The sequence below is a fragment of the Carettochelys insculpta genome, chromosome 16, assembly GCF_033958435.1.
Source record: "Carettochelys insculpta isolate YL-2023 chromosome 16, ASM3395843v1, whole genome shotgun sequence".
Classification (NCBI taxonomy): Eukaryota; Metazoa; Chordata; order Testudines; family Carettochelyidae; genus Carettochelys; species Carettochelys insculpta.
Window position 1 is genome coordinate 35114405 of NC_134152.1, and position 16894 is coordinate 35131298.

Below are 16894 nucleotides of genomic sequence, written 5' to 3' on the forward strand. Positions count from 1 at the left end.
ACCAGTGAGTCAATGCACAGGCTGAGAGGTTCTACTAACCTATATGCTCCAGCCTCCATTTGACTGCTCCAAATCTTTAACCCACCTTCTCTCCCCACCTTAAAGCTAATTATTCTGCCCACCAACGTTCTGTTCCACTTCAGTAGCTGAGTGGAAAAATTCTCATTTTCCTACTCCTTTCCCTCCATTCTAAAGGGAATTTTGAGATTTAATTATTTTCATTCCCTGCTAGACTAAATAATTAGGGGAAGGGACTGTTTTCCATAAGAACATTAAGTTCCATACTCCATGGAGTTTATTCTGCTAATGGAAACTCTACACCTAAAATAGCCAAGGGACTTTCAAAATGAGTTAATGCCTTCGAAATGAAATTTCTGAGACCAAAGTTTGTAGGTTTCTTTACAACTCTAAAAATTATAGTATTTTTTCAAGTGTGATACATGTAAAATGAAAAACAGGTGACTGATTAAAAATGAATGCATTGTTGAATGCGCAGCCTAATTGAGTGTGAAACTTTACTTCAAGCGAAGTGATGTTATTGGAATGTAGATGTACTATGTATTATTGTTCAGTGGATAGTTCATAAAACATTAACCATCTTAAATCTAAACGGTAGGATTTCAACTAAGAAATTAATAAGTGTTTTAACATACCATCATGGAAAAAGTACTGCAACAAAAATGGATTTTGCTTACAGAAAGAGGGAAAATGTTTTCGTTTCTGCCTTTCAGTGTTCCGTCATTCCCATGTTAAATTTTTCAAATGACAGCCTTTCTTTTTTAATTTCTGTGAGCCACTTGCTTGGAAACCTGTGGGTTTTCCCTTGAGTTTTGTCCAGTCATTGTAAACTTTTGTTGATGAAGCCTCAAAACACATTTAAAAAAAAAAAAGAAAAGAAAAGAAAAGACAAGAAAAACTAGAACCTGAAACTCAGTGTTATTCCTTTAGGCAATATCTTTCAATCTGACCAGAAGAGCATTAGAGGTTAGTATTACATAGTGTTCATGTTCAGTCTGTTTTATTTCCTGTTTCTTTAGAAACCACAGGACTTAACATATGTGGAGCCGATCCTCCGCAGTCATAAATCAGGAGAGCTCCATTTAGGATAAATTGTTTTTATTTTTAAAGTGTGTTAGCAAACTGTGTATCTAATACAAGGTAAGATCTTGGCCAATATCTATACTACACACCAACATTGGCGACATCTGTGGTATGTGTGGCCCATAGGCGCCAAATTCCCCTCTAGTCGCAGGGGGGCGGGGGCGCTTATTCCCAGCTCTGCCCCAGGCTCTCCCCTCACTCCACTCTTTTTCCCAGGCCTCTTCCCCAAAGATTTTATAGGCCTCTGTCATATTCTCCCCTTAGTCATTTCTTTTCAAAGCTGAAAAGTCGCAGGCTTTTTAATCTCTCCTTATCCGGAAGAGTTTCATACCTCTAATTACTTCTGTGGCCCTTGTCTGTACCCTTTTCCAAATCGAATATATCCTTTCTGAGATGGTGTGGCCAAATCTACATACAATATTCAAACATGGGAATACCCTAAATTGACATAGAGGCAATATGATATTTCTGGTTTATTAACTCTCCTTTTCCTAATGATTCACGCCAATCTGTTAGCTTTTTTTGATTGAGCACCCATTTTCCAAGAACTATCCAAAATGACTCCAACATCTTTTTATTGATGTGTTTGGCTAATTTTAGACCTCATAATTTCATGTGTATAGTTAGGATTATATTTTGTCATGTGCATCATTTCTTGGCATTTACCAAGCTTGAATATCATCTGCCACTGTGTTGCCCAGTCACCCAGCAGCAATTTGCAGTGAGATTTTGGCTTAACGATCTTGTCATTGTGTATCCTCAGCAAATTTTGCCACCTCATTGCATTCCCCTTTTTCCAAATCATTTTCATCTATCAATACATTGAATGGCCCTGATCCCAGAACATACCCAAGGGGGACATCACCAGTGTGCTCTCTAATTTTTCCATCCATGGGCAGAATAAATTTTCTCATGGGCACCAAAGCATGTGCAAATGTGCACCGCCAATAGAAACACACGCTGTGAGCATTCTGCTAATCAACTGAGCAGCCCCTGAATCTCTCCTGGATGGCCACCCACGTCCTCAGCTTACAGGGAAGACTGGACTCCTGCATTTAACTCTCTCCATTCTCACCATTTATTCCTACCTTTGTTCCTTATCTTTTTATGGGAATACCTCCCAATGCTGTCAGGATCATCTAACAATCCCTAGTTTCCTTTAATGACAAATTTTTGTTATATGCCTCTGTTCCAAAACTGACTCCTTGCCCCAAAGGCTGTGCTGTTCACACATTCCCAACATATCTATAAGAGTTTAAGGCTACACTGTAACTTTACTGGGCTGTAACTTTCTGGCCCAGGGGTGTGTAAAATCAGTGTAAAGCACCAGTGTAAAACAGGCTGCAGTGTTGGGAGCCCTGCTCCCAGCACAGGTTGCTATTCCCTTTGTGGAGGTGGTTTACCAAGAGCGCTGGGAGAGCTCACACCTAGCCCTCCTGCCCATGCTCACGCTGCTCTGTTCAAGTGCTGCCTTAGGCTTGGTCTACACTAGGCAGGGAAGTCAATTGCAAATACACAATTCTAACTATGGCAATTGCATAGCTACAGTCGACTTACCTGGCCGTTCACGCAGAGGGAAGTCAACGGGAGAAAGTCTCCCGTCAACCTCCCTTAGTCCTTGCGATATCAAGGAGTACAGGGATCGACTGCTGATCCCAGATAGTTCGATTTCACATATCTCTGCTAGGCACATGAAGTCCAACTCCGGAAGATCGACCCTGGGTAATGTAGACACACCCTTACACTCAAGCTGTGTTGCAAATAAAAGCTCCATCGGGTGCAAGTGTGAGCAGACCTCCAGTACAAAACTCAGAGTGGAGGCAGTAGAGTCTCCCCCCTTCATCCCTCAAGTGGTTCCCCTTCGAGTTTTGCTGTTTCCTGTGATACTTCCATTTTACATTTGCTTGATTTATATGGTGATTTGGGAAAACATGGTTGTTATACAATCTCTTTGTGCGTGTGAGATACACAGAACATTAACGCTGAACGTATGGATGGGAGTCAGTCTGAATAAACTCAAAACCACAGCTTCCTCCATTTCTATTGCTAGTGGAGCTTGTCAAAAAAATCTCAACATAATTTTTCATAAAAAAAATGCAATTTGGCCAAAAGCAAAGTGTTTTGTGAAAACATGTCAATTTCAACTCAGGTTTTGACAAAAATATCAAAATGGGTTACTTGGGCTTTCTTATTTCATATTGATAGGATAAATGTTTCATTTCAACTTCATTAGCTCACAAAACAAAAGTACAGACTAACACAGCTACCTCTCTGTGACTATTCATTAGTTCAGTGCATTTTGTTTTGACTTTTTAATTATATAAATATATAAATTATATAAATATATTAATATAAAGACCCTGTTAAATCTATGTATTATCTTTAATCTATAACATGCAATGTTTCAACATACAAAAATGAAACATTTTGACATTATCAAAAAGAAATGAGTCAATATTTCCAAAATGAAGGGATTTTTAGAATTTTTATGTCGGTTTTCCAGAAACAATAGCAAATTTTGAAATAGCTGAATTCCTAACAGGATGACAAATTCCACTTTCGAGCTGTCTCTGATAAATAGGCAGTGCTTCACTGCCACTGTAACCTCCTGTCATGGTACCTCTTACGCATCCCATTTGAAATAAGCAAGAACATGAGAAAGGAGGGCAGACCAGTTGTCACCATTGGTTTCTGTGATTCAGTTAGTAGCATCTATTAGGGTAGGCAGATAACAAGTCTGAAAAACTGGAGCACTTTTATTTGGGGGGGGCGGGGTTCCATAGTTGCCGATATAAGACAAAGCCCCTCCTAATATTGGGCTGGTCCCAATAATTAGAGTGCTGCTTGGATACAGAATTTGTATCTGCATCCGTGTCTGCAAAAATGAGCTGTGGATATCCCCATCCATAACCGTGGGTGTGGATACCCGCAGATGTAAAGCAGATGTCTGTGGATTTGCAGGGCTCTTACCAAAGCCTCTGATCACCCAGTGTGCATTGAATACCTGCTTTCCTGAGAGTTACAGACGTTCCAGGCTGAATAATGTCACTTCTTCCAAATCCTCAGACAAACTGTTCTTGGTCCCGCAGTGGATACATGTGGACAAACACCTTCCCCCAGCCAGAGCCCCACTGATGCTAGAAATACTCTTGTTTAGGGGGTGGCCAATCCGCGGTGTTCAAGCCGCATGCAGCTCTTTGAACAATGAAACATGGCTCCTGCTTACCACCACTCCCACCCCAGGGCCTGGAGGGAGCAGTGCATGTTGGTGATTCCAGTGAGTTCCGGACAAAATGGGCATTGGTTTGGAGTGGTGGCAGGGAGGGGGCTGAGGGTGCCTGATTCTGTGGGAGGGGGCTTCGGTTGGAGCAGGGGACTGGGAGTGCCTGGCTCTGGGAGAGGAGGAGGGCATTAAGCAAAGTATTATGTAATTATTTTATCTATCTATATATCTATTTATATCTCGAGGTGGATAGATAAAAATAAATATATAGTATGGGGCTCTTTGCACTCTGTCCACAACTGTTTTGGTTCTTAGTCTCTAACTGCTTGGCCACCCCTGCTCTAGTTCAGCCACAAATAGATGAAGTTAGTGGACTCACTGGCTGGGATTTGGTGGCCTGTGTTGTGCAGGAGGTCAGAATACTCAATCTTAAATTGGTCCCTTTATGGCTTTTTAACTGCTCCCAAACTTTTGAGAGCTGAGACCCACTTGGCCCAACATGCCCTTACGCAACCTTCAGTCTTGCCATAGTAGCTGGGCTGCCCAACGGAAATTTCCACGAGCCAGTATTCTGCAACCCTCCAGATAGTCCTTCGTCTACTCCCAGCCACAAGAGTTCTCCCTCACCTTGGAAAACATTAGTTCAATGGCTACGTCTCAGGTCTGTTTTTCTTGGAGGTTGAAGGATAGTCCAGCAACTACACTACTAGCTTGGGGAGAACTGGGTTCCGTTCCCTACTGTCTTCTTCTGTGACCTTTGACAAGTCCCTTTGTCTCTTGGAGCCTCAGTTTTCCAATCTGTGCAATGGGGATAATAGCACTGACATACTCCGAGCAGCTTTGTGAGGATAAATACATTAAAGAGTCTGAAGCGCTGAGATGCTAGGGGTAACAGCAGCTGTAGAAGTACCGTACCTCAAATAAAAAGAGAGCAGTGGAAGAAGAAAAACAACCTATAAAACTTCCATTATTTTTAAATTGCTTTTGGTTAAGATTAATCGTGAACTCTCTTGCCAACGGCACTAGAATAAGCAAGAAAGCCTATGACGGAGGCTTTGCTGATTTAATGAATTTAAACTTTCCAGCATGGCATACCCACTGATTTACAACTGAGTGGGAAACCTTGAGATAAAAAAACAAAATGAAAAGAAGACTCATGTTTTAGTTTCTTTTCTATACCCCAAGTGCCCTGTCAGGCCATTAATTTCATCAGAAAACACCATTCCTGTTTTTTTCCCTCCAAAACCTCTCAGCTGTTCCAGGGAGACAGCTGCACCCTCTGGAACTAATTACAGCTGTCTGGGAGATTTAGGCCTTGATTGTAACAACTTGAATATTACTGCTAATTTTTAACACATCCAGTTGGAAGATGTCATAATAGGCTGATATATGATCGAATCTTAAAAGTGCTAGGGCACAGCTGCTACTGGGCATCTGGCAGGATGAATTGTAGAATATTGATTTAAGAAATCATGCTTATTATTTTTAGTCTTCCCCTCCCCCTCCAAGGTCATATGATTTCACGGCCTGAGCACGAGCAGGATGATGGAGTGAGTGTGCTTTCACAGACAGGCAGGAGCGTGCGTTATGTATGCATCACTGGCCTCTCTCAACTAGTATGGTTTCCAAGGGGTTTCTGTTTGGGTGCTTGGGCTGAACCTCTCATTTCAGTCATTATTGCTGAGATACTGACTGATCTTGTCATTTTGGATGGTACTGTTGTGTTACAAAGAGCATCTGACAGAGCTTGGCTGTTAGCCCTAATTCTGCATTTTATGAGTTTTTGTTGTCACTGCAGTAAGATAATCGAGAGAGATCTCCATCTCCCAAAGATCGTCTCTGTCTTCTTACCTGGCTCTCCCCTGCTTGTTGTTCCTCTCATTATTTTGTCCTGGTAGTTTGATGAATTACTGTTCTTTTGGGAAAGCAACAAGAAGTCCTGTGGCACCTTATAGACTAACAGATTTATTGAAGCATATGCTTTTGTGGGGGGCAAAGACACACTTCATCAGATGCATGTTCTTTTGGGGAATACTTAAGGGGCGTTTACTTTGCCACGCTGGATCAGATGGTTAGGTTTTCCACCTTTTGGCAGTACTTAACACCTGATGCTTCAAAGCAAAGCAAAGCAAAAGTAACCCAGATCCATTACTCACTTGATCAGTTGTGGAAATCTGTATTTGTAAGAAAGACTTTCCTGCCTGACCCTTACAACTCGTAGCCCTGAAGCACGAGAGTTGATCAGCCTTTCCTTACTGTGCAGTGTCACCAAAGTCCTTAGTCAATTTTTAAATTAAGTGAAAATATTTAGCCTCTTCCTGATCTTAGTAGGGATTTTTCTCTGTAGCAATAAGCAGTGCTCATCCTTGCAGTCAATTTCTTGTGGTTAGAAGAAGCCTTTGAACGTTTCTAACCATCAGAGATGTAAAACTTGGCAATACCCTTCTCAGGGAGCGGTGGGGACAAAAAAAAAATATAGCAGCTTCACAACCAAGCTTGGAAAGTTTGTGGCAGGGGATGGTCTAATGAGACTGCTTACAATGGCATGAGGCATCTGCAGGTAGCAGGTATCCCCAATGGCTGGAGATGGGACACTAGATGGAGAGGGCTCTGAGTTACAAAAGAGGTCTTTTCCCTGGTGTCTGGCTGGGAGTCGTGCTGACAGGCTCAGGCTCCAGCTGGTCAGGCTGCTGGTTTAAATTAGAGTAAATGGGTGGGTCCTCTGTAAATTTAAGTCTTTAAATCATGATTTGAGGATGTCAGTAACTCAGCTAGAGATCATGGGTCTGTTAGTGGAATGAATGGGTGCAGTTCTGTGACCTGCCGTGTGCAGGAAGTCAGAATTGCTGACCGTGATGGTCCCTTCTGGCATTAATATCTCTGAGTCTGTTGGTGGATCTCGGCCCCAACTGCAGCAACCTCTAATGTTGCCAACATTACTAAGGATACATCTACACTTACTGGGAGATCAACCTGATCAGGGTCGATCTTCCTGGGTTCAATTTTGCATGCTTAGGAGGGGGAGCACATGAAATGAAACTATCAGGGTTCAACAGTTGAACCCTGTAAATCTCATTCTTGCAAGGAGTAAGGGACATGGATGGGAGAATTTCTACTGTTGGCCTCCCTCAGTGAGGACAGCCAGATAAGTCGATCATTGATACATTGATTCCAAATACACTATTTCCATAACTGGAATGGTGTATCTAGGATTGACTTTAAGGTCTAATGGAGACCTGCACTTAAAAATGCACCGCTTTTCCCTTGTGTTTAAGATGTGGCCTACTTACTAGGCCAGATATTCTGTGACTACTACGGTCATTAATAGACAAGGCTATGTATTGAACTTTCACTATCCATATTTTTGTGTGCCCTTTAAAAGCTGTAAGTGTGATCTCAAAATGCATTAATCAGAAAGCAAAGCGTGCCAGAAAGGCCAAGGATCTGGCTGGTGCAGAAACTGGTGCATAGACAGAAGGGGCCATTCCTCCACCCAGCTACAGACAACCCTGTATCAAGCTTCTTCTGGTCCCCTTCTCCTCCTTGCCAGGCTATAGCAGATGACAAACACTGAGGAGGCAGGTGGTGAGACCTCTAAGTCTAGGACATGAAAACAGACTCCCCCAATGGATCAACATACAGCAAGGAAGAGCTTTACAGGGAGTCAAGTGGCTGACAAAGGAAGTCTCAGCTGACAGCTCTGAAATGAATGTCCGAGCTCTCAAAAGTACCTGACTGATGTCTGTGACAGCTGGTTTTTGTCTAGCTGAACTTAGAGCTGCCATCAGCTGCATCCTCGAAGCTGGCAAGTTCCTTCCACTCAGATTGTTGACTCCCCCAGCTCTACTGGGTTTGCGAGCAGAATTTTAAGTTCATGGTATCCTAGGTAAGTTCTGGCTTTGTCAGCACAGCCGGTAATTTATGTGAGCCAAAAGTGTTGGTCTCAGAACTGGTCTTTCTTGGGACTTTGCACAGCTCCTAAATTCCAGGAACATTCACTGCTTTTCTAACAGAACTTTGAAAGTCCATTGGCTTGTGTGAGTCTGATGCGTGAGGACTCTAAAGAGAGGGATGTGCCTCAACGGTTTCAGCACCTGCAGGCGCCATGCGTGCGAGAGACTTGGCTGAACCACAAACTCTGCAGGTCTGCAATTGAGGCCTGTGAGCTCTGTGAGCCTTCACAGTGGTGGACGTGGTGGCATTAGTTCTTTTGCCATGTTACTGGAAGAATGTGTTTGCCCTCTGCACCCTGCAACAACGATCATTCGTCCTACCAGCAGAGCTGGCAAATTCTGTAAACCCCAGCATGAGGCAACCAGCTAGATGATAAATGCAGCCCCTTTCTTGAGCAGAACGTAACCATGAGGGGACTTGAAACAGAGGGTTCACAGTGAGTATGAATCCCAGAAGCTTTTTTAATCTGTGACCCTGGAAGGCAGAGACTCATAGGCATTACTGTTCTGTAGCATTGCCTCTCCACGGCATCTAAATTCCACAGCAATGAAACTAATGATTCTTGGGGTCCTACGAAAGAGCTTGTAAACTCCCCAAAGGAAGAACTCAGAGGTGGTTGTACTTTCCATTAGGGGGTATTTCCTCTGAAGTTTGTAGGTCCTTAGACACTGACAGACCACTGCAGCCTGTGTAAGGGCCTTAGAGGCCCCAAGTGATCAGAATAATGCTGCCAGATTGCTGACCTTGTAGACTCAAGAGGCTCTGTTAACTCAGTAATGCACATAGTCTGGGTCAAGGAACTCAGTACCTCTGTAGATAGAGCCAGGAGGGCTCTCAAGCTCTGTAGAATGCATAGCTTTGGTTTAAGGAGATTACAGGCTCTGTAGTCACAGCCTGCAGAGTTTGTAAATTAAACCAACTAGTGTGTTTCAGGAAAGGGGGGGAAGCTATGCTGAGACCTTTGCTTAATTTCTGTGATCCATAAACCAGCCTCTTCAACCCTCATTTTGGGTGCCTGAGGGCTGATTGAAGAAACATTTATAAAACAAAGGTGAAGTTGTAAAGAGATACATTAGCCACCGCCACAAAAAATCAGACTTTTCCTGAAGTGACAAATCACTTATTTTTCCTCACTTGGCTTGTTCAATTGTTCTCAACGTCTCTGTGGGGCTGGGGGCACCGAATTTCTTCTGGCCTAATGGCAAGTAGAAATTTCAGTGAGAAGTAGTTCTTTTTGTTTGGTTTTTGTGTTCTTTTTTTAAATTGGTAGGTGGAGGTGAGGTTTATCATGTTTCGTGTTGAACAAGGGCTGCATTTGCTATGCTGGTTCCATGATAAAACTTCGTCACCCAATGTGGAACTCCCTTAGGGAAAATAAAACAATAGCCGAGTTTCCATTTGCTGACCTTTGGTTTGGAATTTACCCTCCACAATACCACATCTGTGTGCCTTTTTCCCTCCCAGTGTAGTGACCATTGAGAAATGATTCTCAAAAAGACCATGCTGTTGCCAGTGTTCCATCTCTAACCCTCGAGTGTTTTAAGGCTCTCTTTGTCTTTGTCGACTAACAGAAAAGTTCTGAGCATGAGCTTTCGTGAGCACAGACTCACTTCATCAGATGCATCAGATACATCTGATGAAGTGAGTCTGTGCTCACGAAAGCTCATGCTCAAAAGTTTTCTGTTAGTCTATAAGGTGCCACAGGATCCTTCGTTGCTGTTACAGATCCAGACTAACATGGCTACCCCTCCGATATTTGTCTTTGTCATATCCCATGCAACTGTGATAGATCTCTCCTAGGTGGCAGCATACCCTTTAGGTGGACCAGAACCAGACCTGATCATGGCCCACTCCTTCATTTGTAAATTCATCCCCCATGAAGACAGGTGGTGGGCTGGGGGTTATAACAGAGCCTGAATCCTAGGAGAGAGCAGTGCAGGGACCAGCTGGGAGGGAGGGGTGCTTATTATCTTTCTTGGGATGCTCAGGATGGTACTGACTGGCTTCAGAAGAACCTTATGCAGCCGACCTCTGCCAGAGTGAGAATTGCCATAACCTGGTCTCTTGAAAGGAGGAGGGAGGAATGAGGAGGGAAATTAAAGGCAGAGTCCACCCCAGAAAGAGAAGGAACAAGCTGGGATAGCCAAAGCTGCCTAAGGGAGTTAGGCACATTGATCTTGAGGTGTCTGGGAGAGCTCTCAGCCACAAGGTATATGGGGTAGAATTTTCAAAAGCCTCCTCTGTGACTTAGAAGCCCAAGTCCTGTTGCGAGTTAAATCATGTAGCTCCTAAATGACATAGCCTCTTTGGAAAATCCCACTCGTGTTGCCTGAGTACAGATTCAGGTAGAGTTTGAAGGGAAGGGAGTGGGCCTAGCTGGGGTTGGTTTGTTTTTTTTTTTGTTTGTTTGTTTTGTTTTGGTTTAGCTTGGTTTTGCGGAGTTATTTAAACTCTCTGTTTTAAAGTTTGAAATGTATTCAGATGCAAGCTTTCTGCCACAAAAATGCAGCTTTAATTGTGTGCGGTTGCCTGAATGCTCACACGGTTCTAGTTTTACAGGCCGATTCCTTTGATAGCAAACATTTTAATAGACAGACAACATATGGGAAAGATCATGCCACATCAGATGATAGATATTACTTAAACAGGGCGGGCAAGCCCATTTGGAAGGGATGAGGAAGTTTTCATTCCAAAGGGCTCGCCCAACAGCCAGCTTGACTGGAGCAGGACAGCTTTGTGGTTAGAGCAATGAACAGGGGGACCTGGGAGCCCTCTTTGCCACAAGGTTCCTATGTGACCTTGGCCAAGTCACTCAATCTGTCTGTGACTCAGCTCCCCATGTGTCAAAGAGGGATTATCATGCTTCCCCTGTTGCACAAGGATTTTGCAAAGATTGACGTTTATGGTCTACTACCTAAATGTTTTTATTTATATTATGGGGGTGCCTTGGAAGTCAAGAGCAAGACCTCACTGTGCTGGATTCAGTACAGATGCAGTGTAACATAGTCCCTTTCCCAAAAAGTTATTCTCAACTCACACCTCTCCACCCATGTCCTATCCATGAAACCACACTGTCTCTCGTGATGTGCTGGTGACACAAGCCCTTTGCTCCGTGCAGTCAGTCTGGGGTAAATCCGTCTCGTCTGATGTTATTTTCCAGCTTTGATCTGCTGGTATTTGCTGCAGCTTCCCTGAGAGAACAGTACAGCAGAGGTCAGTGAAGGGCCAGCTGAGGTAATGGCAACTGGAAACACACAGCCCAGGCACTGCTCTGAATGGCCAGTACCAAACAGTTCAGGCTGTTCTGGAAGACGGAGACATTTCAGAAACAAAAAAGCAATCAAGGAACCCAGCTTTTAAATCTATAAGTATCTCAGACAGAAGCCTGCAGGCTACTTGGGCCCATGTAAGCTTGGATGGTTAGTAATGTTCTAATTATGAACAGGAAATTTTCTGCTCCTGCGAAGTAAACACTCTGGGAGTAACACTTCAGCCCCCAGTTGACTTTTACCAGCCTTAAAAAAACGCTCCTGAACGTAATTAAAACTGCAGCTGCGGGATAGCGTTTACAGTGATACAACCCAGGTTTCTGTGCACTAGCAAATGCAGCCCAGGCCACGTCACTGAGCATGAGGTTTGTTGCATATTTTATCTGTTAAAACCAGTTATCCCAGAGCCTCCCGCTGAAGGTGCCAGTAGGGCGATGCACAGCTAAAACCCACCCAGACCCATTCAAGGCACAGTGTCCTTTGTAGAGCAGCCTGGCTAGCAGAGAGTGGAGATGGGGTTCATACGGGATGGCCTCTGCCTCTGTGCTGCTACCCAGCACCCGTGGTGGAACAGTGTGCATTATCATATGAACCCAGTGGAGATAAATGCAGAAGAGAAACAGGAAGTACCACCTCTGCTAGCCAGACTGACATCTTCCCTTGGATCCCTGATTGGCCCTATTTTAAGCCCTGGAGTTCCAAGAAGCGTCTGTGCCACAAGGTGGACTTCACTGCCAATTGTAGCAATGGGCCTGCTGCTTCTCGGCCCATTCTTGGTTTGCTCACCTTTGGTTCTGACGCCTCTGCTCCGACTGCTAGGCCTGACTGCCAAAGCCCCTTTCATGAGAGTGGATTGGTGATGTCCTGAATGGCTGGCAGGGGGATGTGAGGAAGAAGGCATGGTGCGTCCAACTTTCCAAGCCTCCCATTTAAGCCACAACTTTTGCTCTGTAATCCTACAGGGTCCATTTTGCACTCTTTAAAAGGAACCACGTTGATGTGTAAGGCCTTGTAAACAGTTCAGTGACTGGAGCCTTTCAAGCAGCGATGGGCTTCATCTCAGCGGGCCGCAAGATTGTCACAACCCAGACAGTCTCCCAGGAAAGGGTAGTCTTGCTAACTGCGCTTGCGGACCTTGAATTTGTGGGATGTGCCGATTGAGCCGTAGCCACGCTTTCATTGGATGCAGAGGGGTGGCCAGGCCCTCCCAGTCAGTGTTGTGTGCAGGCAACACATAACATCGCATTTCACGTGCTCTTGCTTCACTTTAGTAAAACCTTTAAGGGAAAAAAGCTTCACAGATGGAAACCAGCAGAATCTGGCAACGCAGGCAATAGAAAACAACATGTCTGACAGGCCGCACATTGAATCCCTGGCGGCCCCACGCTGCCCACCCCTGCTTTACAGACTGCATCCTACCCTTTGGAGTGCCGAGACGGGAGGGTTGGAGGCTCTTTCTGCAGTGAGGGGAGGCCTGTTCTGGGGTGTTTCCAGACCCTGAACAGACAGGGAGATTCCTCCTCTGCCGAAGGCAGGGGTCAGTAACCTTTCCAGGGTGGAGTGCCGAAATTTGACCTTTTGACCTCTGTGTTTGCACAGAGTGATGGGGATACTTTGTAAAGCCACTAATAGTGCTACTTACAACAGCTTTGCTAATAAATACATTAAGTTGCAGAGTTTACCGGTTAGGTGGTGGTTGGTAGCATTAGCTGGTCTTTCGTTAATCCACAGGTGACGTGGCTTTGAGCAAGCTCCCAGCTGCATGGGGGGGGGGTTGGCAAGGGGCAGGGCTGAGCTCCCGCCTCGCGTGCTGATGAAAATCAGCTCATGTGCCACTCTTGGCACCCGTGTCGGGGGTCGCTGACCCTGCTCTAAGGGTGTGTCTGCACTTCGCTCAGGAGCTGTAATTGCAGCATATGTTTATATACCTACGCTAACTAGTTTGAGTAACCATAACAATGAAGCTCACCCAAAGACCCCAAGTGCAAAGCTGAGCGGCCACCCTCCATACTGTTATTACTTGACTTAGCTGGGACCTACTTCCAATTGCTTCAATGCAGTCACACCTCCCGACGACAGTGTGAACAGACCCTAAATGAAGAGCTGGCCAGTGAATACAGTAAAGACCCCATGAAGGGAGCGAGAAAGGGAAGGTGCCAAGCATCAGTGATAGGGACACAGGTATGCGTGAGCTCACTGTGTACATTATGGCAGATGTGGGGACATATTCTCCAGGCAGTGCAAAGCACCTCAAACAGGCCAGACATGGCCAGTGGAGAATTCACCCTGTACAAGGAGCTCTTTGCCAATGGATCGCAGCGGGTGCTGCTCTGCTGTGTCCTGTTCTAGCCATCCCTCTCCCCATGTAAGCAGAAAGAGGAGACATGCATAGGTGGGGCAGTGAAGGAAGACAGACCAGTGGAGCTCCATTTCACCTGGTCTTCCCCTGGCTAAGGGCCTTGTGTCTGTGGCCTAAGTTAGAGCTTCTCCAGGGCTGCTGTAACATGCACTGGGCTTGGATCTCCCTGAATCAGCTCCTTCTGCTGCCCCACACACAGCTATGCAGAAATATACATGCTCACTCACTCCCAGTTGGGACAGAGAATGTATGTCTTTTATTTTGTTTTTCTCTTTATTTTAAAGTCAGAGCAATAAACAAGAGGCATTGATGTTGGCAAATCCTAGCAGCCAGCTGCAGAGAGAGGTATTCTCAATAGCTACACGCTGTTATGATTTTAATACGAGTATTTATTGCCTGGCACCTGGGCATTAATCAAGGGTTAAGCTCAGACAGTCAAAGCTTAATCACACCACCCTCTTTCTCTTAAACTGAGATTCCCTCTCTGCCATGGGCTGCAAACTGAGCTTCATGTCTGTGTGTCTTGGATCTAGAGAGAACACATCAACAGCAAATATATAGCAGCCTTCTTGATTGTTTTACCAGTAGGAACTGCCTTTATAGCAGTGCAAGCCCCAGCGATAGGAACAGGCAGCTGCCCTGCACAGTAGCAAGGTTTGTATTTTAGTAGTGAAGCAAAGCAGTTTTAAATGAGCACTGACGTGCCTTTGACATTTTTTTTATTGCCAGTTATTTTATGAACTTATCCAGCCAATACTGTCAGGCACTTTGCAAATCAGGCCCTCCCCTTGGAAGGACTAGGGTGTTGTTCTCTCTCTTGTCAGCATACCTTATATCAATAGGAGGGAGAAAGGGGTGAGGATAAACCAAAACTCTCGAACAAAATGCCCTGTGCAGACCCCGAATGTGTTTCGCTTGACTGATGAATACTTCTTTCTGCACTTATAAAAAAATCTCTTTTTCCATCGGCTGCCACGGTGGTCAAAAAACAGATGCACGCTTAGCCTTGCTGAAGCAGATGGAACAGGAATTGGTGTGGTTAGAGTGGAGGTATGGTTGAGGCTGTTGTCATGAAGCCTTTTCACTGAAGAGAATAACTTGGGGGATCAACCAAAAGTTCCTTGTTTTCTTTGCAAACTGTTTTTGTGAGGTGGAAAAGCAATTGGTGTCTTATAGCATGACTCCAAGGGTTCGTGTCTTCTCTGGTTGAGCTAGTGAACTAGAAATATGAAAAGCCATGGGGTGGGACAGGCTAGACTAGCGGTGTAGGTAGAATTACACTGGCAGTGCATAGCCTATTCTGCTGCTGCTACACATGTATTTTTATCACATACGCTCAGTCAGAGCCTGTACTGGTGTGTCCACCTGAGCTGGAAATCACAACTCCAGCTCCAGTAGGCCACTCAGGTCTTTTGAGCACCGGCTGGTTAGAAAAATCATGGCTCCTACTCCGAACTGGCACTAAAAGAAGCAAAAAGTATTATCACTACTTTCCTACTGTTGCATGACCACATCAGCAGCTGCAGTTGCCATGTGGATAGTCTGTGCACAGGAGTGAAGGAGCTCTATGTGACCATGACTGGGACAGGAGGAGAAGACAGAGTGATCCCAAACAGAAGGGAAGATAGGAGTCCAGCAAAGTGCATTGGAGAGGAAGTGTCCTCGAGAGAATCTCTGTGTTTAGAATCATAGGGTTGGAAGAGACCTCAGGAGGTTGTCAAGTCCAATCACCTGTGGAAAGCAGGACCAATCCCAACTAAATCACCCCAGCCAGGGCTTGGTCAAGTTGGGACTTAAAGACCTCTAGGAAAGGAGATTCTACCATCTCCTAAGGTAACCCATCGCAGAGCTTCACCACTCTCCTAGTGAAATAGTTTTTCCTGATATCCAACCTAGACTTCCTCCACTGCAGCTTGAGACCATTGCTCCTTGTTCTGCCATCTGCCACTACTGAGAACAGCCTCTTGCCATCCTCTTTGGAACATCCCTTCAGAAAGTTGAAGGCTTCTATCAAATTTCCCCTTCACTCTTCTCTTCTGCAAAGTAAATAAGCCCAGATTCCTCTGCCTCTCCTCATAGGTCATGTGCTCCACGCCCCCAAATCATTTTCATCACCCTCTGGTGGATTTTCTCCAGTGCCTCCACACTCTTTCTGTAATGGGGGTCCCAGAACTGGACATAATACTCCAAATGTGGTCTCACCAGCGCTGAATTTAGCTGTGGTAGATACTATGAAGGCTTTTGAGAGCCCTTGCTCAAGGGGTTCATGACTGGGCTCTAGGGCCTTTCTCTTTTATGTCATCACTGTCTGGGTTGGATCTGAAGTCGTTGCTTTCTGATGGTTATTGATGAGACTTAGGCCAGGTTCTAGAAGACAAGTGTCTACATTGCAAACATCACTGTGTTGGTGTTGATACCATGTATATATATATTTGCCTTAAACCTCATGCTAACTGTGCTGTGTGATTTATTTTATTGAAAGGTGGATCAGAGGCGAGCACTTCAAGTACAAATTTAGCCAACCGGGAGGCAAACATGCCAGAGAAGGGAAGTGGTGGATTCGAAAGAGAATCGGGCCGTACTTTCCACCTGTCAATCTCCAGGGGCTGAAGAAATTTTATGAAGCAAGAGACTGGCCTTACCCAAAGCAGAATTGACAAAAGAAGAGTAATAAATGTTGACCAAGAACAACCGGTTTCCTTAGAGTTTCTCTCATTTCCAGTATTTTTAAGTGTCTTTTTAATACTTGTTTTATAGCAAAGTCCTCAGGCCAGGGTGTCTGTCTGCTGTGTTCATCTGTATCTCTCTTTGTTTCTGCCTGCCCACCTTATTTCTGTCTACACCTCTACCTGTGTAATTATCTGACCAATTTTATCTAGCTGTTTTTTTGGAAATCATCCGAACAAACCGCTGGCTCTGGTCCTAAACCAGATTTTAAACAATAGATTCGGGAGGTTATTAGCAGTTTCAGATTTGCAACAGACGGTT

General features: G+C 44.7%; 1 protein-coding gene across 2 annotated transcripts in view; it reads left to right on the plus strand.

Annotated features, from left to right (window-relative positions):
- The window catches only part of LMF1 (lipase maturation factor 1), a 359674-nt gene extending 343000 nt beyond the window's left edge, over positions 1–16674 (plus strand). The window contains exon 11 of one of the 2 annotated variants that reach the window (XM_075010688.1): positions 16389–16674. In XM_075010688.1, the coding sequence (XP_074866789.1) occupies positions 16389–16563 (175 nt within the window). In that variant the 3' untranslated portion in view covers positions 16564–16674. The remainder of the gene's footprint in view (positions 1–16388) is intronic. The other variant, XM_075010687.1, reaches the window with a different exon arrangement.
- Positions 16675–16894: the final 220 nt, after the last annotated feature.